General features: G+C 41.9%; 2 protein-coding genes across 2 annotated transcripts; one reads left to right on the forward strand and one right to left on the reverse strand.

Annotated features, from left to right (window-relative positions):
* Positions 1-1,437: 1,437 nt before the first annotated feature.
* LOC310928095 (sperm-associated antigen 1-like) lies at positions 1,438-14,493 on the forward strand (the record flags this gene model as incomplete). The annotated part of the gene is made up of 18 exons (XM_083890572.1): positions 1,438-1,586; positions 1,689-1,848; positions 1,946-2,062; positions 2,144-2,214; positions 2,334-2,449; positions 2,718-2,823; positions 3,098-3,228; positions 3,311-3,417; positions 3,738-3,867; positions 4,856-5,437; positions 7,458-7,557; positions 8,751-8,903; positions 9,351-9,508; positions 11,071-11,212; positions 11,939-12,065; positions 12,347-12,505; positions 12,766-13,089; positions 13,183-14,493. The coding sequence occupies 18 exons, from the start codon at positions 1,438-1,440 to the stop codon at positions 13,309-13,311; spliced, it is 2,961 nt and encodes a 986-aa protein (XP_083746698.1). The 3' UTR covers positions 13,312-14,493.
* A 1,813-nt stretch (positions 14,494-16,306) lies between these two features.
* Positions 16,307-23,627, reverse strand: rnf19a (ring finger protein 19A, RBR E3 ubiquitin protein ligase). Its single transcript, XM_083895618.1, has 9 exons — positions 22,781-23,627; positions 21,172-21,380; positions 20,917-21,061; positions 20,358-20,520; positions 18,966-19,080; positions 18,611-18,772; positions 18,110-18,323; positions 17,859-18,002; positions 16,307-17,411 (listed from the first exon to the last, which is right to left on the reverse strand). The coding sequence occupies exons 1-9, from the start codon at positions 23,482-23,484 to the stop codon at positions 16,628-16,630; spliced, it is 2,640 nt and encodes an 879-aa protein (XP_083751744.1). The 5' UTR covers positions 23,485-23,627; the 3' UTR covers positions 16,307-16,627.
* Positions 23,628-25,499: the final 1,872 nt, after the last annotated feature.

The raw sequence follows: 25,499 nt of genomic DNA on the forward strand, positions 1-25,499 counted from the left end.
TAAACTAGAAGAGGTTATGATTAGCGATACGGCGTTGGTGCAAATAAATGGAAGTCAATGTCTGAAGAAGAAAATCTGCTGAAATAAAACCACACGGAACCAACTCACTAAACCGAGTCGAACTCGACAATTAACGCAGGTGTTTCACGTTGTGCTTAATTATCCGTCAACCGTTTTTCGGACGCATGTGTTTCCCCCCCACGATAAATACAAGTCTGGACGTAGTTAATTAACCATTACGGACATACATAAGTAAATGTATAACTAACTAACCTCAACCTAACTACAAACCACATATTAATCCTAAATTTAACCTCAAATCAGGTTTTCGCTACCAGGTTTTGGTCGTACTGTGTGAGTGCCGGAAAGGGGCCTAAAACGAGTACACACACACACTAACGAAGTCATTAAATGTTCCATTATGCTTTTATTTATAACTAACTGTATAACAAATGTGAACACGAAAGTCACCGACGAGCTTTCTGGATTCACGGTTTCAGTTGGACCGTGTTTCCGTCGTTGTGTCTGTCTCACACAGATTTTTTTTAAACGCGTGTACAAACGTTAACTTACTTGTTGGTCAAAACTGAGGCGAGTGTAAAGACTGTGTTGTTTCCTCGGCTTCAGTGTCGGGCCTCAGTGTTTCTTATCTTCACCTCCTGTCGTCGTCTCTCTCCGCTACATGTTTTGTCCGAACAACATTGACGACAAACCAGCCACCTTTTCAAATTTGGAGCCCACCGACTGCGTCTCTCAAAAGCGGAAACACGTGACGCGGACGTGTTTCCGCTTTTGAGAGACGCAGCCGCTGTCCTGCCCTGCGTGGTTACCATAGCAACGGAACCCAAGCGCCAAACTGCAGCAGAACCGAAGGATATAACCTTTTCTTTTCTTATAACAAAAGTGTGGTTTTACGTATTTGGTGTTAAGCTGAACGTCGACTCGCTGTTGACAGTTGTTCAATGAAGAGGAGACATTTTGTCAACAACAACAACAAGTACGTGTTTAATTTCAAATTTAAATGTGCTCGACCAGTCAGCGCTGGTTTGATGATCCACCGAGTTGCAGCACTGAATTATTATTCATTTACTCAAGTAAAAGTACCACTATTTGGATAAAACATTTGTAAAAGTACTGATGTAAAATGTACTCAAGTTAAAGTAAAATATATATATATATATATATATATATATACATACACACACTTTATGTATACATATATATATATATGTATACATATATATATATGTATATATATATATATATATATAAGATTCAAATATACTCAGAGTCAAAGTTACTTAAATTCTCTCTGTTCCAAGGGTTAAATGCCCAAAATTGCAAATGACGTTATCCTGATTGACTGATTGAAGGCTCCTATTAACAGAACATTGTTTGACCTATAGATAGTAACAGAAGACATTCTTTGCAGGCATGATGGATGTTTTTGAAAACTGCTTCACCACTCCCGACCACAGAGAGTCGTTATCAAAGTCACTGGACGTCCCTGTTGAGTGCCTGGACTATGGTTACATTGAGAAATGCAAAGATGTGAAATACCTGGAGAAGATCCTGAAAGTTCTGAGGTAAAATCCACTGACACAACTCACATTGTATGTTGTTAGCTGCCCGATAGAAAAAGATAATGTTCAGAAATCTATAAACATATTGTGGTATTTTGTGAAAAGGTCTGGCGACGAGGGCCATTACCCTCATCTGATCGAGTTCTGTGAGGGTCACTTGGAGAAACTGCACCCTAAGAGCCGTGTGCTCAGGAAGGCAAACCCTGTGGCAACATCTGCGAGCCTGGGTAAAGATGAATGGAACCAGATTGTCGATGAGTTAATGGTACGTTCCACATTTTCAGTTTTAAATACCATTTCCCATAGTCATCTCACTTCTTCTGAAATAAAATCACAAAAAAAATACTTTTTCTTTCCCACAGACATGGCAAGAGGAAACCAAAAACACTGAAATGTCACTACAACAGCAGTCAACACATGATCTAATGAAGGAAATACCCTCTATCAGAGGTTCCACTTCCTCCATTTCACTTAGTAAGGTAACAGGTGTACTAACTCATGCCCTTAACATGCACATGTATATATAAAAAATGGTTAAATGAAGTCGTATGTCCTCACAGACTTCAAATGCAAAGGAGAAAGGGAATTCTTCAAAACGTGCTCTTCCTCGTGATTATCAAGAATGGGAGAAGTGAGTCATTTTTTCTCTCTTTTTGCTGCTACAGCAGCTGTTACAATAGTGACACAGTTCTAGGTAATAATTTAGCAAAAGATAGAGTAATAATTGGAACATTATTTTGTTTCCACCAGGTTTGATGCGGAGAAGGAATGTGAGAGGATTGACGGGGATGTGCTCCAAAGTGATCATCCACCAGCCGTGAAAATCAAAGGACACACTAAAATCAAGACAGAAGTGGACGTCTCATGTAATGTGTTTTGAATAACGTCTCATATTTACTTTGCGGCCATTGCGAAGCACTGTGTGTTACAGAAAATTGTTTTTTTTGTTTTTTTTCAAATAATAAAACAGCATGAATTCTGAGATTAAAGACAGAATTCTGAGATTCTCAGACCTGTGTTAATTCTGATTTCTTTTTTCCTCAGAATTCTGACTTTATTTTCAGAATTCATGCTGTTTTTTGTTTGTTTCACATGTGGCCCTAATATTCTACTTGTTTTTTTTTTTTTTTAAAGTGCTGACTCAGCAGGAGAGGCTCCTCTTAGGAAATCGTGAGAAGGACAAAGGCAACGAAGCTTTCAGAGCCAACGACTATGAGGAGGCAGTCGCTTACTATTCCAGGTCAGTTTCTTTTCTTTTTTAAATATTCATCTAGTACAGGGCTCTGCAACCTGTCAAAGTGAACACCTCTTATTTAGAGATCAAGGCGATAAATAAAAAAGTGTTTTAATATGAGCAAATTATTATATTTTTATTTTAGAGGGATTATAGAATGATACAGAACACAGAATACTTCATTTATGCCAATAAACCTCTTAAATGTTACTGCAGACTTTTAAAAATATAAGAAGGGACTGGAAACATTTTACTGACTTGATATTTTTGGCCTTGGTAGGAGCCTCTGTTTTTCACCAACAGTGGCTGCATACAACAACAGAGCCCAGGCAGAGATCAAGCTCGACCAGTGGCACAACGCCATGACAGACTGCCAAAGTGTCCTTGAGCTGGAACCACGCAATGTGAAAGGTGCTTCACACGGCCATATGTATGACATTTAACACAGCACTGTTGTCACTCACGTCACGTGATGTTTGTTTTTGAACGTCAGCCCTGCTACGTCGCGCCACTGTGCACAAGCACATGGGACAATTCCAGCTGGCCACTGACGACCTGAGGGAGGTTCTTATGGAGGAGCCTCAAAATGCTGCAGCCATAGTAAGTAGTGGTAGAAGGAGTGAGGCCTGCTGCTGATTACGTTGCAAGTAGTCATTTGTCCACTAGATGTCACTGTATTAGCATGTTAGAAAACACTGGAGCTGCTGCAATGCATTCAACAAAAAACAGACATTTTCATTTCAATAACATATTACTTAAGTACAAGTAAAAGTACTGGTGGAATTTTTTTTTACTCAAGTTAAAAAAAAGTATCTTGTTTAAAATGTACTCAGAGTAAAAGTTACTTAGTTACTTCTTTAACATGGTTCTGTCTTATGTTACTGTTGATAAATTATAAACACATTTATATTTTTTTGTAGGAGCTTCTGTCTGAAATTGAGACGCTGGAGGAAAATCAACCAGAACAGCAAAGAAAGGGCAAAAGAATCCTCATCGAAGAAGAAGAGGAGGAGGAAAATGACGACAGTAGCAATGACACAGAAGCTCAAGGTAACATGGTTGAAAGTTACCATATTCACCAATTATATCCCCGATTTATACACTCATAAAATAATCTAGTGAACATTCACATTTTTCCTGGACTTACCAAGAAATCAATTTCTAGCCAATTGATTAATTTAAATTATTGGAATGTTCCTTCTTTGTAGACAGACATTAGGTTATTAGGCTACTAGACAATTAATGGCCTTGAGGTATGAAAATGAATATATGTGCCTTGTTACACAGTTGAATCTGGTTAATATGTTTATCAAATATTAAATTAGTAAAAGAAAAATGCCCTCCAGTCAGGGTGAGGGTTAAAGTTAACACACTTTATGTTATTATATATTTGTGTTAATGTCTGATTTACTACTTTAAGATAGTCTGCATAACCAAATCAATTAATACTAATATTTATGGTAGTTTGTAGAATCTAAATATTATCAAATGGCGATGACGTTCAGTGATCATGTGGTAATTACATGGTCCTAAGGAATGATGTGTTCTGCCATCATATTTCTAATGTAATGTTAATGTAACAGCTTGGTAACATTGTAATAGTGTGGTGAAGCTAAACTGAAATGTTTTTCAACCATTTACACAGCATCTACCACAGGTGCGTCCACATAATAACATATTACCTCCTATTAGCAAAGTTTAATAAATAAACTTTATTTAAAAAGCACTTTTCTCAACAAATCTCATGTCTATCATAGTTCAAAGTTGAGGCATAAATCTAAATGAGACCTTTTACTTTATTTAGCATCTGGACTTTGGAATGACATACCTGAGGAGATATGACAGACAGAGACAAACAGACAGACAGTCATAAATAGACAGACAGATAGACAGATAGATAGACTGACATACTTGTAGGAAACTTTTGAGGAAGCTTGAGGATTTCTGGTAATAGCATGACAGTCTTGTTCCTGTCAAACCCCCTTTGTCCCAGTGAGTCACGTGACACCGCCTACTACACATGCGTGCTATTCTCCAGCCATCATTACTAAGCTGCTTCCTGGAACACCCTCTGAAGTGGCCAACCCTCCCCCACTGTGCTGTGATGTAACCACTGACTTCTTCCGGTGGGTGTGCTCGCCCCCTCCTTCCTCTCCTCTTCTCTTCCTTACAGCCTTTCTGGCTGAACCAAGCCAGCCTGTGGGAGGGGAGGAGAGCTCAGCTGCTCCTGGCGAAAGAGGAGACATGGGTAATGCTCAGAAGAAGCCCCACAGCAGAGGGGACAGGGGTCCACACGGCGACGCCAGCAGCTCTCACGCGGGACAATGGAGGAGCAAAGGAGCCAGCTCTGACAAGTACAAAGTCCCACCGCACGAGTCCAAGGAGAAGGTGGCCAATGGAACAAGCAAGAGGGATTCCACAGCTTCGTTTCAGGCTGATCAGAGCGGCAGTGGAAAGACAAGTCAAGCTGGAGAAACTGTCAACCTTGATGCCCCATGTGGAGCCCTGCCCCCACCTCTGGCCCGGCTAAAAAATGAAGGAAACCTTCTGTTTAAAAATGGACAGTTTGCCGATGCACTGGAGAAATACTCACAAGCCATTCAAGGCTACACCGACTCAGGTAGGGCTGAGGAAACGCTGTTGGTTAATGTTGTCCTTGTTATTGTTTCAGATCTGAGAAAGGCTGTTCTACAGAGTGAAGACATAAACACACACAGTGTGGCAAGTTTTGTTGTAAACATGTTGTGACAAGAAAAGACAAACAGCCTGTGGTGTAACTGAACTGACTGCTGTTTCCTCACCTGTCTCACCTTTGATTATGCAGCACATAATCAAAGGTGAGGACCTTTGATTATGTGCTGCTTTATGGTTTTAGTCACCAGATTCATCATTATCAAAGGTCAATACTTTGCCACTATAATGCTTGTGCCTTTATTTACCTCCCTGTAATCACACTGCAGGATAGCTTTAAAAGACACAACTAAAATATCTAAATTCCATCCTGCAACAACACAGTGTTCTTCACATGATTATTTACGGGGCCACTCATGAAAACGTTCTTAAAGAGCTACAGAATAGTTAAGATGTTTGGCCGCACATCGATGTGAACAGTGTTTTAGCCTCAGCCTGGTGTTAAGCCTCTCAGCTCAGGTCAGCCCAAGTCACATGACCACAAAACCACTCTCTGTGAAATTGAATCTGTGGGAACACGGCCATCATTTTCACAGAGAGGGAGAGAGGGAGTGATTGATGGATGTGGAGAAGCCGCTGCTTGTCAGCCATCAAACATGCTGTCTCTTGTCTCAGTGGACAGCCACTCTACTACTCACTGCTCAGCTGTGCAAGTGGAAATGAAAGTGATAGATCACTGACATTATCATCACTCGCCATCTGACTGATGTAGTGCAGATTACAACATGGACAGTCTGCCACTTTATTAGATGTACAGTGTCCTAATTCAGAGGCAGGTGTATGAACTAGTGACACCTGGCGTGGCCTTCTTCTGCTCTAGTCCGTCTGCTTCAAGGTTTGACAGGTTGTGTGTTCAGAGATGGTTGTAACAAGTGGTTAATTGCATTATTGTTACCTCTTTATCCCTTCAAACCAGTCTGGCCCTCCACTGGCTGGAAATTTTCTCTTTTTGAGACCAGTCTCTGTAGATTTTTAGAGAGGATTGTGTGTGAAAATCCCACTAGATCAGCAGTTTGTGAAGCAATCAGAACCATGCCATGTTCAAAGTGACTTCAAACACCAAAAAGTCCACAAGGCTTTATAACATTTAAGTCATGAATCCCAAATGGCTCCCTTTTTAACAGCTGCTTCATTAGTTTCTTTCCTTGCATTGGACACTTTTGTCGATACCAACACATTTAAGGGAGGCTGCTGAGCCGTGATTGGTTTTCCATGTAATGTCTGGCAGTGGCATAACCTTAAATCCCTTACATCACCTTTCATCCCCATGCTAATTCTTGGTTTGAACTTCAGGAGGTCATCACGGCCATGTCTACATACCGCTGCCATCATTGGCATCTTCATTACTGCCACACTGTGTCATATGCATAATCTGATGATATGGCATTCTTTGCTGATATGTTTAGTAAAGATAATACAACAATGTTGCTCAGTCTGCATTGTGCAGCATATACACTGTTTGTGTTAGTGATGACAAGTGAAATGCCTACATGGCACATGTCCACAAACTGCTCAAACTGTGTATTTGCAAACAAACACTCTTATGAGCTGAAAACATGCACAACTCTTCAATCGAAGCCCATTGTGGCATCTTACAACTAGATGACTGCATTTGTCCGTCTGACATGCAGGGACAGGTTAACATTCATGCGTCAGACAATGCAAACAAAGGCGTTATTTCAGTGTTGCAGGAACACATCAATAACAGAAGCATAATAGTCTAAGTCAAAATATTTACAACACAACTCCCATGTTTCTATAGATCTTTGGTGTCAGGTGATGAAACAAGGGACAGTCTGAACGAGCCACTGACCACATCATACCTTATTAATTATTAATACACGCATATAAGCTATTTTAGGCTATGACTTTGAGGGACAGTTCCAGAGGGAATTGATGACACGTGTTTTCTAAACATTGTATGTTGACATTTGTCTCACCCTGTGCAGGGATTGACAGTCCTCAGGATCTATGTGTCCTGTATTCGAACAGAGCAGCGTGCTACCTGAAGAACGGCAGCAGTCATGACTGCATTCAGGACGCCACAAGGTGAGACCTTTTTCTTTTTTCTTTTTTTTCTACATGCAGCAAAAACAAGTGACGAGTCATGTTTGCTGTGGGCGTCGGCTCAAATTTCACAACACTGTGTCTGCTTCACATTGAAAATCCCTATCATTAAGCATTCCTCAGCAGCAGATCACTCTCGTGTTACCAGGAGATGATGTGTGCTGTTGGGGTGTGTTGTCAGGGATTTCAACTCAACTCTTCAAGAATCTGTTCTTTAAATTTAGCTTCGAAGCCAAACAGGAAAACTAGACAGAAGACAAAACTGTAGATATATAGATAGATAGACAGATAGACACTATTTAGCATAGATAGATTGTTAGTTAGCAGGCTATTCAGCTATTTAGCATAGATAGATTGTTGATTAACTGGCTAATACAGGCATAGATAGATTGTTTGCTGGCTGATTAGCTATTTAACATAGATAGACTGTTAATTAGCTGCCTATTTAGCATAGACAGATAGATAGACACTATTTAGTTAGCAGGCCATGTAGCTATTTAGCATAGATAGATAGATAGATAGATAGATAGATAGATAGATAGATAGATAGATAGATAGATAGATAGATAGATAGATAGATAGATAGATGGCAAGCTAGCTAGCGATTTAGCATAGGTAGATAGATGCTTGTTAGCGGGGTCGTACCTACGTTCCCCAGGTCCTATGTTCCCCGTTTTTCCCAAAAAAGGTCCTATGTTCCCCACTTTGTATGTGACAGGGGAACATGGGACCCTTTTTTGGAAAAAGGGTAGGGTTAGGGTTAGAGAAAGGGTCTATGTTCCCCGGTCACATACAAAGCGGGGAACATAGGACCCGGGGAACATAGGTACGGTCCCCTTGTTAGCTAGCTATTTAAGATAGATGGATGGATGGATAGATGGATAGATGGATAGATGGATAGATAGATAGAAGCTTAGATATATTCTTCTTGAGTCAGCAGTTAAAAGAAAAACTTTAAGCAATAAAGAACCAAAGAAAGCTAAACTATACAATGTGTACGCATGACAATCATCCAATTAAATGACTATAAAATATAATTGAAGTACTCTCATACATAGTGCAGTATTTTCCGGGAGTGTATTTTAAAGGTACTATCACACACAAGCATCAGCAGTGGAAGCTGCAGGGTTGATCTTTTGCTCATGTCTCTCACCCTGTCTATTTATACCAACCAGAGCTCTGGAGCTGCAGCCATTCTCACTTAAGCCCCTCCTCCGCCGGGCCATGGCTTATGAGTCCCTGGAGCGCTACCGAAAGGCCTACGTGGATTACAAAACTGTCCTGCAGATAGACACCAGTGTGCAGGCAGCACACGACAGTGTCAACAGGTATCAGCCTTATTCACGTCTCTGCAGAGGACGGAGAGATGGAAAAGTGTCTTGTCTTTTCTTGTCTGTATCTGACTAATATTACAGAATTAGTGCTCAGTTACTTCAGTGATTGTGACCACAACTCTATTTGCTCTTCATTGTATTGTTCTGAGTTTCTCTTTTAATGTATCACATAGGCTACATGTAACATACATACATGGAAATCAAAATCACCAACCCATTGGATTCAAAAAGAAAATACAACTTCTAATGATTAAGATCAGATTAAGAAAAGATGATGATTAAGTGCTCCCGTACTTTATCAACAACACTGAAAATGGCGTGTGTTAGTCCTTTATACCTTTTAATCCTTGTTTTCTCTGCATCATTTAGGGCGGTGTGTTGTATATTTAGTAAGTGTTTTTATAAAAGCCATGTAGTAAACTGACCTGTGACCTCATCCAGGATCTCAAGGCTCCTGGTTGAGCAGGATGGACCAGAGTGGAGAGAGAAACTCTCAGAGATTCCGCTGGTGCCTCTGTCAGCTCAGCAGCATCGCAGGCAGGAGCAACCCAGTGCAGAGGTTCTCCAGGCTCGAGCAGAGAAAGCTGGCAGGGATGCAGGTGTGTGTTAAAGGGTGGAAAAAAACCCAAAAAACATTAATCCTGTTCTGTGTTATCCACAGAAACACAGGATTACACATAGCTCTTACTGTACACTTAATTGTCAAGTCACATGTAAATCTTGATCTCTTAACCTCTGGATTAATGCACACAAGTGTGACATAAGGGGAAAGAAGCCTCGTCTTTGTGAAATACATGAATGAGAGCCTGTATTCGTCCATTAGCTACATCTGAGTTTCCCTGAATGTGCCTGGTTTTCGCCTGACTTGTGAAAACACAGGCATGTGGAGGATGAATGCGTAAAATGACGTGGCTACTTACACAGACAGGCGCGTTATCTACGTAAATAGGCATTCTAGCATGGCTCAGTATAACTGGCCAATACATTTCACAAAGAAAGAAAAAGAGCAACACTGAAGGACATCGAGTGGTCCATGTTGTTCCTTTGTACAATGTGGCTCTTTATCAAGGGGACAAGCTTTGTAAAAGTTCATGTGATTTCACTGGCGTTTGGCCAGTTTCCAACAATACTTCATCCAATCAGGAGCCAGAACTCCGCAAGGAGGTGGTCCTCTCCGCTCCTCTGCGGGTGACAGTAGACAGTTTGTAGATAATAAAGACAGTGTAGCATAAGGATGTTAAGAAAACATTACTATGCAGTTTCTTAATTCCCAAGGTTGCAGCAATTATTCTGAAAATCTAATGAAAGAATGGAGCTTCTGGCACAGTTTTTCTCCCCGAAGACACTCACTCGCAGCAGATTGATTAGTCCCCGCTGTGATTGATCGCCAACTCGACTATCATTCTTGCAGCAGCTCCAGCTGGCACAGCATTATTTTTGAAGGGTTTAAACCCTCAAGTTTAACAGCACAGAGGGCTGGTGTATTTCTTCATGTCAGGTTTTCTAAGATGTTAAAGGGTCTGTTCAAATTAGGAGGGGTGTGTGCAATTCAGGCAACAACACTATACGAATAAACGGGATTATTTGCCGGATATTTGAGAATTCTTAACTCCAGCACATGAGAGCAGAAGTAAATAATGCAGGGGATTGCGGCATGTTGAGCTAAAAAAATAAACTTACTTCACTTCTGCAAATACACATGCAGTTCCCAAATTAAACAATGCTTTTCCACTACATGGTCCCAGCGCGACTCGACTTGCCTCGGCAAGATTATTTTGCTTTTCCATTAGCGATAGCATCTGGTAGCGAGGTGAGCTGATACTATGCGTGATGTTGTCAAACTGTCGTCACAGGAAGAGACATGAGCAAGACGTCCGACTCAAGAATTCTGATAAATATAAGTTCAAATCCAACAATATTATGCCTGAGTTTACCATTTACACATGTGCATTATAAAGGCGAATGGTGAATGGCAAAACTGTAGTGTAAAGCAGCTCATCAAGATTAGAAAAGCTCTATATAAATACAGACCATTACCAAAGTTGCTAGTTAAATAAATAACAAAGCAAAGTACCGATATACGTGAATTTTGTACTTAAGTACAGTAACAGTATTTATGCCTTGCAATTATAAGTAATCACCACTTTACTCGTTCTTTCAGAAAGGAAAGCGGAAGTTCATTTTTCAGCTCTGAAGCAAGAGGGGAATGAGTTTGTGAAGAAGGGCCAACACCAGGACGCAGTGGGAAAGTACAGTGAATGCCTTAAACTAAAGCCAGAGGAGTGTGCTATCTACACCAACAGGTTTGTGGTTTCTTGCACGTTCTGTTCCGTGTCGTGCTGCTATTCTTCCTCTCACGATTTGTCTCCCTGTGAATCAGAAATGTTAGACAACATAGTTGTGTTTTTTTTTATTTAATTGCATCAGACTGATAAAGTGTCCGCAGCTGTCCTCTGTCAGGAGATGCATGCAGCTCAGTAGCAAATCCCAGCCAGTCGCCAGTCTGTCACTGGTAGTAAATTAGGATCTATTGTTGGTAAGAACAGAACAACCAGGGCTCAGGAAACAGCTGCCTGCCTCGGCTTTTTGTCTCTCGCAAATTCTCCTGTTGCCACGATCACACGTTATCATACAGCGAGAAAAGCCACAAGCGTAGTCCATGCAGGCGTCAGGTCTGACTGCACTCTTTGTCTCCCGCTGCTCACACACTCCATCCATCTTCTGAGCGATTGAATAGAGCGTTGATCATATCGCCGGGGAAACTGTGACGATGATGAAACGTTTCCTATTGTGTTGTTTGTGTTTGAGTGTGTACGGCGCGCTTTGTTGTGGAAAGAGCTGGTCAGACCAGAGCTACCAGCAGTACTGAAATATTCTACTCAAGTAAAAGTACTGGTCCAAAAATGTACTCAGAGTAAAAGTTACAAAAGGACAAGGGGACACAGCTCGCATAAGCTGTTTTTCCTGTCCTCATTTTTCAGTACACATACAGGAATTTTGTACTTATGTATGTGTGTGTGTACATGCAGAGCCCTCTGCTACTTGAAGCTGGAGAAGTTTACCGAGGCCAAGCAGGACTGTGACGCAGCACTGAAACTGGAACCAACCAATAAGAAGGCCTTCTACAGACGAGCCCTGGCCTTTAAAGGCCTTAAGGTGAACAGAGTTGTATGTTATTTTAATGACAAAACGGCACGAGGGAACACGATGTGCTCTTTTAAAGGTCCAGTGTGTAAGAATTACTGAGTTACCCGTCTTTCCCAAGTGCGCCAGTGAACTATGGTGGCATTTGCATACCGAAAAGGATGTAAACACTCTCCACTCCTTTTTCAAATGCTGGTTTATGCATGTGGCTATAAGGGTGGAGCCGCTCTTCATTTGCATAGAAACCAAAGCTTTGAACATTTCAAAATAATAGTTTCCTCTGCATTCGACAGGACTACCTTGCGTGCAGCACCGATCTGCAGGAGGTGCTGCAGCAGGACCCCAATGTGCAGGAGGCCGAGAAGGAGCTGGAGGAGGTCACAGTGCTGCTCAGAGAGAGTCTGGCTAACGACTTGCGAGGCAAGCCGAGGAAGACGGTCCCAATCACAGAGGTACAGTGTGTGTTCAATTGGAGTTAGACAATTTGTTCTGGGTGTTAACGGAGTTTGTTGTTCACGTACAAAAAGTGCAGCAGGAGATTGTGTGATATGCTGATTTGATACTCGGTATCAGTATTGGTCCGATATGACATATTTCACTAAATTACAGCAACATGCTGTAAAGCTAGACAAAACAGTGCTATCAAACCTGAGAGGTAACTGCTGGATTTCCACGTGTCCCTCTTTAAATCCCCTTTGCTGATCTTCCTCAGATTGAAGATGATGAAGAGCCCGCGGCTGTTCCTCACTCAGCAGGCAGCTGTAGAGGACAGGATACCTTCGTCAACTTCCATCCAACGTGCAGTTTGGAGTTCGGCCAGGCTCTGAACGCAGCTCGTGTTACGGGAAACACGGCGGCCTGCGCCGACCTGCTGGCCTCCACGGCTCCAGAGATGCTTCCACAGTACCTGAGCACCCAGCTGGACGGACACACCTTAAGCTTCATCATGCAGGCGCTGGACTCCCACCTCCTGGAAAAAGACGACAACATGGTCTACCAGCACCTCAACCACCTGCATACGGCTGACAGGTTCTCGGTAAGACAATGTTTTACTTCCCATCCAAACATTTATGTTTGTTCCCAGCAGATGGGGCTTTTGTCATAAATAACAATGTGCTGTTTTCTGCAGATTGCACTAATGCTGATGGAGAAGGACAAGCGTCGACACGTGACTCATCTGTTCGAGCATCTGTCTAATGTCGAGAGCACAGAGTTCACCAAGAACGATGTTCAGAACCTCGCCAACAAATACAAGTGACCCAGCTGGCCCTGTTCCCTGTTGCATGAGCTGCTGCACCACTACAAATCTTGGATCTATGCAAACCACTGCACAAGAACTGAGTAAACAAAGGCAGGAAGTTTTACATGTCCCAGAGCAATACAATGGAACTAGGACAACATTCGCTCTACTGATCTGTACTGTAAATTATCACCATGTATTTAAATGACAGGATAAGAAGATTTTTTTTGTCTCTGGAACATTTTGCTATGTAGATTTCCCTTTGTACCACAGGCAGTCAGCTGGAGACTGTGGGTCCTTCACTCACGTGTATTGACAAATGGGGTCAAGCGTACAAAGTTATGTAAGATGACACGCTGTAGTGTTTGCTCAGGACAAGTTCACGTTCCCAGAACTTTGCTCAAATGTAATCTAGTCCTTGACCCCATCAGCTCAGAAATACCAAGCACTGGAACAAGTTGCTACCAAGATACAGGACATGGTTCCGTACAGAAGCAACAAAACTATTAGATAAAGTAACTTAAAACCATATGTAGCAAATTATTTCTGAAGAAGAAATAGGTTTACATGACAAAATACTCTTCACTCCATGTCACATGGAATCTGCATCTGCTGACAACATTGTACAAGAAAATATGTGGACTCGTGACTCGGGTGCTCCCGTTTGTTTTTATACACGTATCATATCTTGGTTACTAATGTGAGAAAACTGCACATTCATCTTTGCAGCAGGTCAGCCGTGCACATTACAGAAAGAGCATCTTAATGAGGTGTGTGCCTTGGCTGCTTACATTTTGGAGAGTGTGCAGATATCCCCAATGAGACATCCATTTGATTTTGATCTACTCTTTCTTGAATGACCAAGAAACATGCATATGAATTTAAACCAGGTGCACATACTATGTTTTCTTCATGTTAGGTTAGGCGTCAACCAATTTCAATATTTGTGTCATAAAAACTGAAGACTGCCTGATTTCTGATTAACTTGTAATGCATTAATTAAACATCTCAGTTCAGGCTAACATGTCAGTGGCCAAAAGGCAATAACTACACATTCCAGATGCTCCTCCTCGTGGTTTTAAATTATATTTTAGTAGATATGTAAAAATGTGTACAATATTAACAGAGGGCTATTCAATAAACCTGAAAAATAGATTTTCTTTTTTTTGTTTCAATTAGTTTGAATATTTGTCAATGTTATATGAACAGACTATTAAAGATGGAATACCATAAATATCTGAAGCATTGTTTTGACCTGAAAAAGCGAGGATGAAATCTCATTTATACAGCGTATTGTATACATCTTTTTTTTTTTATTTTGCTGATATGCATTTACACGCATTTAGTAAAGCAAATTACCAAACAAATATACAAATACCTTATGCCATTCTGCACAAATTACAAATTATATCTGGCACTAGTGTTCAAATTAGGATCAAGAACAGGAAGTTACGGTGAATAATGGGAAACAGAACCAGGCTGGAATAACAAAACATAACATTTTAAGTCAATGCAAGGAGGACTGCAGCATGTAGACTCTTCCACCAAACCAAATGAAGTGTCCATTCAGGAACAGACCTGGGTGACAATGCCATTCTAGACAATTTAACCTGCCTGGAAGAGGTTCACCTGAGCAGACTCGGAGGTTTCAACAAAGCTGACCACTGATGAGTAAAGACAGGCTTCAGGTAACACTCCGCCAGAAAGAGCTGAAAACAGAATTTGACTTCAAGTCTGCTCAGCAACAACAACAGAAAACTGGGATTAACAGAAAAATCAACAGGGAAGCTAACCCATAACAAACCTCCCCATTAACCTTGTGCATTGCAGAACAGCAATGTAATAAGAAACACAGTTAACAGTGCAGGTGCCTTTGGCCATCGTGCGGCTTCAGTTATTTGCGTAGCATTAGTGAAAGCGTGTATGACACGGCAGGTCTGCATCAAAGTGTGTTATCCTGGGTTTTGTCTTCATTCACTGCCTTGATGTAAAAGCTTACGCCTCACTGTGAATACATCTGACAAGTCAAAGGTACAAGATTTAACAAGAGCCTGAGTGCTGTCTTTGGTAGGCAATTGAAAAGTCTTCATTAACCAATGTCTACCACAACATGTTATGTATGTAAAAGAGCACACACCCTAACACAGCCCGAGATTCTGTAACCTATAGTAAGCTGCTGTTTGGAGTCCTGAAGACACAGTGGAGAGAGTGAGACAAACAACACTAACAGCTTGTTAAAGGCACCATGAGTCAACAAAGAAAGTTATCAAAGCTCTCTCTTACTCAGTGAGGCGAGAAGATCAGTCCGAGTAACCTTTGACGTTAACCTAAGACAGTTCCATTACACAATTTCACAGAATTGACCAACCCATTGGTTAATGTTCTTATAATGACTCTCAGCATTATCTTGACAACTGTGGCCTTCCAGAGACCTTTTTTCTTTAAAATAATAACAAAAAACAACCCCTCAAACCCACATACTGTACATACTAATCAAAAGCTTTCCACAGAATGAAGCCTGAGCTTCCAGAGTTATCTTAGCACTAAAAGCACATACAAAGGTTTTAGGCTACAGGTCAACACCCAGGACACCAGGCTGCTAAGAACCATTTCCCACAATGGAACTACAGCGGTCAGTTCAACCATTAAAAACATAACAGTGGTTGTGTTACAAGTCCGTTTTAGTGCTAAAATGCTTCACAATGTTACACTTAGGCTTTGTAATTATACATTAGATGTTTGATTTAACATCAAGGGGAGAAAACGAAAACCAAGGAGAACACAAAGGCTCCTCTGTGTCACAACACATTTTCAGGAAAATAAAAAAAAATAAAAGAAAGAGGGAAAGAATGAATCATATTGCCTGGTCCCTGTTCGAGTTAACTCCTACAAAGCTGAAACATTTAAGATTCCTGTGAGGTGTTACATCTCCATTACAGAGCCAGAATCAAAGATTTGCTAAACTGGCACAGTGGTTTTTATTCCTACTCTGATTTAATGGACAGATGGATGCACTGTTATGAGTAGCTCTTCGAGAGTGAACTATCAAAAGCGTGTGTCAATGGTCTGTGGGTCGCACACAGAGAATCACCAGCATTCACAACCTCAACCCTTCTCAGATGGCTGCACTTTGGTAACCTTTTAATACTTCCAACTAGCCTCCCGACAGTCAGTGGACACGGTCCTGTTTTTCATGAAGAGCATACATCTCAATATAACATGTTCCCTTTACAAGGGAGTAACAGAAAACACAGGCTGAAATGTAAGCTAATTGTTAACGTAGTGGAGGAAAAGGATGTTGATTAAACTGTGCAGCACTTAAGGTATTTAGATTTCAGATGTCAGTCTGTATACAGGAGTTCTTGGTCTGCTGCTGAGTTTGGGATGTATGTTGGTGGTTGTTGTTGGTTTCTTTAAGCTGCTCTCCAGTGTTGTCATCCAGCTCAGCTGGACACACCAGGTTGACATTCTCCTCTGTGATGAAGCAGAGGGGTGACATCTCTGCGCTGTGGCCCAGGGAGGAGGTGGGGGAGTGGGGAGTGATCACAGTTCCATGTGCCTGGGACGAGGACGACAGAGGTGAAGAACTGGGGCACATCTCCAGGCGGTCATTCTCCACCTCAGGTAATGGGCTGACAGTGGCAAAGCGTGTGTGGTAGTCACCTGTGCCAGAGCCATGGCTACAGGACGTCTTCATGCTTTCCAGATCGGAGCAGCTGAACTCAGAGAAATGGCTACAGTGGGACTCGGCCACAGAGGGCAGACTGCCACTTAGCGAAGGAGAGTCGAACTCAGAGGAGTTGGTGCTGCGCTGCTCCAGCAGCTGAGCGTCTATGTCCTCCCGTGTCTCGTTGATCTTGGTGCCTCCGCAGGCTTTCTTGCGTAGCTTGCCTTTGCTCTTTTTGCCCCCTGAGCCAGACGAGGAGCAGCAGGAGGGCTCTTTGGCCCACTTGGTGGAGGTTCCTTTACCTTCTGAGGAGGTGCAGCCATTAGCAGGGCAGGTCCAGCCACAGCGGCCAACATGACTACCATCATCTACACTGCTGCTGCCACTGTGGTGTCGTAATTTGCACGGTTTGGATTCAATGTCAACCTGGACCTCAACACTGTTCCCATCTCTGGAAGAGCAAGAGACAAATGAGTAACACACAAAAGAAATACACATGCACTATGTAGGTTTGTAAGAGTGAACATATTTGAATGTGTGCCACCGTCTTTATTTCATAGGTCTGCAACAATTTGCAAACACTGCTTAATACTAAATGCTTCTTGAACAAATAATGGATGTTGGTCATTCTCAACCGATATTTTATAATCAAACATAAACAATTTAATCACACACTAGAGTGTTTACTCTGAGGCAGAGCAAGGACAAGAGGTTTATTAAAATTTTATTTTGTCTATCATTAAAAAGGCTGTCTCCTTTCAACCTTGCCATGACAAGGAGGAAATAAAGACCATAATGAAAGTGGACAGCACTGGATATTAATAATTAAACATTTTTCGTACACAAGTCTTGATTATTTTCAAGTGCCTGTTCTAGATAAACAGAAAATAATGCTCACCTGTCAAGGGGTATGTAGGCGTTAAGAATGGATCCAGCCATTGCTTTGGTGCTAGCATTGTCGCTGATTGTACCCAGGCTAACAGTGCCAGACTCACCACTGAGACTGCAGCGCTCCTTCTGCACATCAGCCTGCACCTCCAGCCTGACAAAAGGTCAAGTTGGAAGTTAAAAAAAAAAACATGAAACCCACGCACAAAATCAAAGATTTCAAACATTTAAAGTCCATGATGTGCATTTCTGTTAAAGCACCTGTTTAGGTAGTTGACCATGGCGCTGCCAGAGAGGCTGCCAGTGATGCTGGCTCCAGCCAAGGCCATGGTGGAGGCCGTCTCACTCAGGTTGTCCCTGATGGCCCCAAGACGGTCCATATGGCTGCCACTGGCACTCAGGCTGCCCGTTAACCCCCCAACACTGCCCTCACCTATACTGGGGTTGTTCCTTGCGTCTACCACGGATGTCGTGTCTACAGAAAGATGCAATAGACAATGAAAGCAAAGAAAAAGAAGAGATTAAAATGCAAATATTGCGTAGGTAGGAAACTGTAAGGTACCTGTAACATTCTGGACTGTTTTCTTCAAACAGTTATTAAACAGTAATTTAAACAGTTAAATAATACATAACTTTGTGAAACCCTCAGTAGATTCAATTTAAACTGGCACTATATAATCAGTCAGTAAACACAAAGCAAAGCAGTCCACTAACTTGAACAGGAACACAAAAAGTTGGGAATACAGTGGCGCAAAAGCCTACCAGTGGCAGCTGCTCCAGTGCCAACGTTCATGTCATTTTCGTCATCGAACTCTATGCGAACTCCTTTGCCGCTCCCAGCGGAGACGCCACAGCCTCCGCTTCGGCACAGAGAGATGGGCACCACGCCATAGACGTACGCAAGCATGATGGGAACACCAATGCCTTAGGGGGTGTATAAGAGATGCAGGGACGGGTTAGACCACAGTACAGAGACTCATGCACAGTATTCATAACAGGCTAAACCTCCTTCAAATGTCCCATCCTCTCGAGCAACTCATGAGAAAACTGACTTTTAAAGCAAACATTTACATGATGACAAACAACAAAGACAAACAAGACTGCAGTAGAGACTGACCGACAGTGACTGCAGCTACCACTGGAGACACAATGACGGAGAGTGTCACACCACCAGCGATCACTAGGTTCCTCTTGTGGTTGGAGATATCTTTGCCCTCGTAGCGGTTGTGGATCTGAGAGCAAAAAGGGAACCAATGACGATGCTAACTTTACTTCTCACAACAAGCATTCAAACAAAACAAAGCCTAGAAGGTTCAAGCTTTAAAGATGTCTTATTCATCAAGGTCATAATTACCCAAAAGCCACTGAATCAGTAGCAACTAGACTTGTATATTTCATTGTGTTGGTGATGGTTAGATTACACCCATTGGTTTATTGTTACACAGACTACTGGCTCCAGATTGTTCCTGTTTGGATCTGGCATCAGATACTAAGCTGATCTCTGTTGCTGCCCCACAGCCAACCAAACTAGTTTCTTCAACACTCTCTCTCTAGTGTCAGTAATGTCTATTCATTTGGTACAATTAATATAATTATTGGTTGTGTTTGCGATTATAAAACTTTCTGTTCCTGAGCTTTATGGCGGTGAATAATGGCCAGATTTCCCCATGTCAATCATTTAATGATAATCTTAAATCATATAGAGAAAAATAATGGAAACGTGCTGCTTTGTTGTTTTTAAATGAACATCAAGAATTATAAGAAACAAAGCATGTCATCTACCATGAAACAGGAGAGAATATACTTTGACCATGCAGCCAGAACTTTGGTGCACGCAGATTCATGTCCATGGCTGAACAGTGACATTTAGTCAGAGCAAGAGGAATGTTGATGATTCATGTTCAGATGTTTCACGAGTCATGTGATCACTGCTGAATGTGGTTGAGTTTAGTCAGGGAAAGATGTCAGTTGGCTCCTCCTTATTCTTGGCAATTTAAAATGGGAATTATTTAAGACGATTATGAATTAATTTTATTCTGAGTCACAACACAGACTACAATAAAGTTTGTAAACACAACATATAAAATTAAAAATGTTACTTTTAAAAGTTAACTAATGTCCTCAGATGGCTTCATGTCACTTTCATAGCGTAGCAATGTTGCAACATTACTGATAACTGTGATACGTGTCAATGTTTAGCTTTAAAGGAATGTGGTGTAAGAAAGCCGAGCTTCACAAAAAGGAAACACAAACGTGAAACCTTATTCTTACCAATACCCCACACAGCTCTGTAGTAGCATACTAGTTTCTCCTTGATTTACTGTCAGACCTCTGAGACTGAAAGCTCTACATCAATGATAGCTGTCAGAATACAGAGCTATTCAACACTTATTAAGTTAAGTATTCCACCGACAGTAGCTTATGGTGTTACAACAGTAAATCTCAAACGTGATTTGTGCATGCTATTTATATTAAGAAGCATAAAAAAGGTGTTCCTCTAGTAACTCACCTTCCTCCCCACATATACAGGGATGCCAATAATCATGGCGGGAATAGCTATGCCGGCGATGAGTGCAATGCCGACTGGGGCACCCACAAGTGTTCCCAGTTGCCACAGGATCTTCTTCTTCCTGCTCCATGGCTTCTTCCCCCAGAAAGTACAGCCTGATGGACTGAAATAGGCAGATGAGGGGAAATTTTCAGTTGTCCATAACGTTGTGTGAACACTGCAATTGTTTTTTTGTTTTCAGCTTGTACATTTCTTGTCACAACTACAAGACAAAAGACAGCCCCACACTTGCAGGGAGGAGATTCCAGGGATTTCACATGACATTAATAGCTGTTGTGTGTGTGATGTTTTATGCTGAGAAACGCCAAAAACTATGGATGAAGTCACACACACGTATATCATAACGTTCCATATTGTAAATTGACACCAATTGAAATGGCACAGTGGCAGTGAGACAAACATTTTTTGAGACAAAATTATTTTTGATTTGCACATAAAATATTGTATACTCGTCTGTCCACATGTTAAACTATGTGTATGTGTGTGTGGACATACTGACCTCAGGTAGTGCAGGTCTGAGATTTCCTTCATACAGAGCCAACAGAACTCACAGCCGCAGACAGCACAGGTCATGTGGTTACAGCTTCCGTCATTCATCTTAATGATGTAAGCAGCACAACGTGGACATGGCTTGATGTCATCAGCTGCGAGAAAGAATAGGTGATCATAATGTAGCTTCAAATGACTGGCGTCTGTATAATGCCACTGCTATCAGCAAATTAAGTCTGGTCAGAAACACAGTCGGCGAGCTAACCTGCAGCTCCGCTTTCTTGGCTGTAGCTGAGAGAGGACGATCGGATGGTCCTCAGGCGAAGGCTCTGGGCTCTCTGCTGCCGTGCTGCATCACAGGTTTGGTTCGGATGCCACAGCTGCTTACAGTGATAACAGAACTCTGTACCACAGCCTTCTCGGCCACATGTGATCTTAGGACAACTGGCACACCCGAAGGCTATCACTGCATATCTAGTAGAACACAAACAAAGGGATACAAACACAATACTTCAATACTTCATTACCAGTATTTCAACTGTTTTCAGTGAATGAATATGGTTTGCTTCACTTTATCACAAGATAAGACAAGATCAGATAAAGGTGTTACCACAGGTCTAAAATTATTGGCCAAAAAATACAGAATCTTTGCCATTTGGGTGAGCTCCTTCTACACAAAAGAGATTCCCTTTGCATGCTTAGAAGCTTAAGCTGCTTTAAGAGATGCACCAAACTCTGGAAATTGTCTGGGGGGAAATGTCAAATTGAAAGCAAAGCATGGAATTCTCAGCCAATGTCAATGGTCATCCTGTACTCAGGAGATTATTCTGCAGTTGTGAATGTGTCTCACTCAGACAATTTCCTAAAGCATTTGTCAGCTGGAAACAGCAAATGTCCAGACCCAAGTCTCCGGACATCACCCACAGATCATGTTTCAAAAAAGGAGATGTCAATTAGAAACCACATGATTTAGACCAAATAAGTTATTCTAATATCAAACATTACACATTTTATTGTCTACTAACTGCATTTGTTACATGGCAATCATGATCATGTAATGACTTCTGCAGTAAACCTTTAGTTGGTCTCTGTTGTTTACCACTTGAGCTCTGAGATTCCTTAGCTGGACGCCGGTGTTCTCAGGCTGTAGACTCTGCAGAAACCCTGCTAGCTGTTAGCTACTGAGATTCTAAATGATATCTCCACTGGTTGCTTTTTATTCTGGCCTAATGATCAATCAGTCTGACATGATGTTAATGCTGTGTCTATCATCAATCGCTCTGCCAACTACAGCATTTACTTCAGATATCATAGTCTTAAAAAGTGGAGGGGAAAAGTTAAAACTACAGCTGTAAGCAGTCTGAATAGAACCAAATTTCCCTGCCAAACAAAACCACCCACAACAGTATGAAACTCTCCACTGACAAAATTCCCTTCCAAGAACTAGATCGGTTTTTACAGTAGACTCAATCACAGCTGAAGTACCAGATCAGTTTAGTTAACAGCGATTTTGGAATCGCCACAAAAGCAAGTGCTGAAACGTATTGTGTTATGTTTGTGCACTACTTTACACGATATTATATATTTCCTCCTCTAATATTACTCGTAAAACCATGCGTTTGTCCAACCATTTCATGTCGAGGCGTATCTGCTGTGAATAAAAGACAAAAGACTAAAATGCTTGAACATTACATGTTGTATGAGTTAAACTCATTGACAACTTGCTAAAATATATAAGACTTAACGTTCTGTCTCATCATTCCAATCCAATGCCAATTGGATGACACAATGACATGGAAACAACAAAGCTGGTGGCGTCTTGAGAGTTTTGCACACTACTGTTTTTGCATTTCGTATTGAAATTTACAGCTTACCCGCAGTCCGGTGCAGGGCACCAGCGGCAGTCGGGATCAGCCACCAGCCACCTCCTTAGCATGAACTCCTCATATTTCTCCATTAGTGCCCGGTCACTCAAGATCATGCGAATGTCATGGGGGTTGAAGCGCTCCGAGCACTCTGGACAGCTGATGTTGACACGTGACTCTGAGATCTCAATTCGCAGGTACTGGCGCAGGCAGTCAATGCAGGAGCGGTGATGACAGGTCATGATGTCAGGGAAGTTCTCCCTGGAGTGGCGCAGAAGGCACAGCGGGCACTCCAGCAGCTCAGGCCCTACCCCTCCCCCAGCCTTGGAGGAGGACGAGGAGGAGGTAGAGGAAGAAGGTCCTGAGGCAGATGATGTGGTGGCAGCAGAAGTAGCTCCAGTCCCAGCCACAGAGAGGAAGGCAGAGTTCTTGTCATTACACATTTCAGAGTGGATGCTCTCAATGCTGGCAATGCCATCCACCCCTCCAATGCTTCCAGGTCCAGGTTGCTGGAACTCTCTGGACCTTTGGCGTACTGATTTGGGCTCCCGTCCTTGCCGTCTGAAAAGAGAAGTCAGGGAGAAGCGCCTCTTCTTGGGGGCCTTTTTCACAGAGGGTAGTGAGATGGAGGAGGCAGTGGACTGTAGGTCCCGATCAGAGCCCATGACCCCACCACTGCCACCACCTAGCTGCTGGTGCTTCTGCAGGCTCATCTCTCCAAAGGGAGGGGAAATGTGTGCCAGTGGGGAGCCAGGGTTAGGTAGCCTGTCCCTCACATGTGCAGATAGGTCTGGGAGAGGGATGGGGCTTGGGGAAGGGGTAAGGTGGTGGATGAGGGAGGGGGAAGAGGGGCCAGGGTGGGGAGATAGGGCTCCAGAGGGCCCGTCTGTGTTTAAGACATGATGGCTTCTCCTAATCAACCTCGTGGTCACATCTAATAGCCGGATCTTGGCGAAGGGGTGGTTCTCTTGTTGTAAAACTGAAGCAACAGAACCTGGAGAAAGGAAGAGAAGAAGTTTGGAAAAAGATAAGAAAATAGAGAACAGGAGAAAAAAGTAGGGAGGAGATGGAGAAAGAGAAAAACATCATCTTAATATATTGCAGATTTCAACAATTCATTCACAATGATAAAGCAGTGAAAATTAAAAAACAGTATTATAATATATAACAATATTATATTTCATTTTTGACACTAAAAGCTTTGCATTTCTTTTCAAACCCAAACCCAAGACAATAAATCAAAACTTTCTGCAAATGTGAAAGAAAAAGGGCCATTATTCTGTTTGATACATGGTATAACCTTCTCTTAATGACAGGAACAGGCAAATAAGAGGATATGAGAAAATACCCCTTAGAGCAGCAGGCAGTCAATAGCTGCACCACTTTATCAAGAATATGTTTGCTTATAGCTGACTTTATATTGGCCAGTCAATCAGCCACTCTTGAGGGTATGGATGTGTGTGCCCAACCCACCACCATATGGTTTCATCAGTCACCCAAAATGGTGGAACAAAGATTAACTAATAATGTGGTGTAAATCAATGTTAATTGTAAAACGCTGCAAAATTCATGAAGCCTCATTTCATTTTGATAAACAACTGCAAAGGAACAATGAAATGAAATAAATTAAGAGCTTTGTCCCTGAAATACAACTATACAACTAAGTCAGTATCAGAGCTGAGAGGGTGTTGGTTTGCATTAGTGATTAGATTGTCTGTCACACATGGGTGAGATGAGAGGACAGAGTCAACAACCTTCAACAGTGTTGACGCAAAGATATGGTGATCTGATCTGATGGTAAGATCAACGGCAAGGCCAGAGCTCAGACTGTCCTCTGCTGATAATGACAAAAGATAAAGCACTGCAGAGTCAGAGATAGGGTTTGTCAGGAAAGACTGGTTTCTGAGTCACCAGTAATTCAGGCAAGGAAAACTGATATGTTTGCAAAGACAGCTGAAGTATATCTGCGTACATAATTTCTGTTACCAATGTCTAAATTGCGTGTTTATCTGAATTACTCAAAATGAGCATTTTTGAGGCACCAAAACAGAAAAAAAACACACAAAAAACAACTGCTGGCTCTTGGTTTGTTTGAAAAATCCAGTGCTTTGCGTTTTAAGGTGTATTCACACAAGCCTCGTTTAGTCCCGTTGAACCAAATCCTGGAGCATTAAGGGCCCTGGTGCGGTTTGTTTAGTTTGGTGTGAATGAAGTCCAGGAACTTTGATGCCAACGTAGGAAGCTGAATCTGGTGACGTCCATTTAAAAGAGGTAGTCTCAGAAGTCCCAAGTGAACTATATAGAGATTGGTGTAGAGTTCATCACTGGTATGAACTCTACACCAATCATAGAAAGCACCACATTCCCTTATGAAGAGATGAGAGAATGAGGAGGAGACTGGCTGACAGACAGGACAGGGAACTGCACATCCATCTTTCATGTTTGGGAAGTCCCAACTCCCCAGCACCTCTAATGTGTAGTAGAAAATGTCCTTTCTACTTTTAACTGCCTTTCTTTCACTTTCTAGTTAGCTCCGTTACCACCATAGACTGAAGTAGTTATGTAGGACAAACCACAACATTATATCAGATATAGGTATACATTTCTACGATTGGGTCAAATACAATTCCTGAAAAGAATACACTTGAGAGGAAGGCATATCTGACAGTGGTTTGCAAGGTTACACCATATATTTAAAGCACCGTTTGTAACTACAATGTAATGTGTG

The sequence above is a fragment of the Microchirus variegatus genome (genome assembly GCF_963457635.1).
Source record: "Microchirus variegatus genome assembly, chromosome: 1".
NCBI classification, from domain to species: Eukaryota; Metazoa; Chordata; class Actinopteri; order Pleuronectiformes; family Soleidae; genus Microchirus; species Microchirus variegatus.

What these genes read in the sequence shown, in the direction of transcription:
- rnf19a (XM_083895618.1), bottom strand. Translation starts at nt 23,484, where the DNA reads ATGAGCCTGCAGAAGCACCAGCAGCTAGGTGGTGGCAGTGGTGGGGTC. An exon ending in TGCCCTGCACCGGACTGCGG is followed by an intron (nt 21,381 to 22,780) that starts GTAAGCTGTAAA and finishes GTGTTCTACTAG; the next exon opens with ATATGCAGTGATAGCCTTCG. An exon ending in CCAAGAAAGCGGAGCTGCAG is followed by an intron (nt 21,062 to 21,171) that starts GTTAGCTCGCCG and finishes TCTTTCTCGCAG; the next exon opens with CTGATGACATCAAGCCATGT.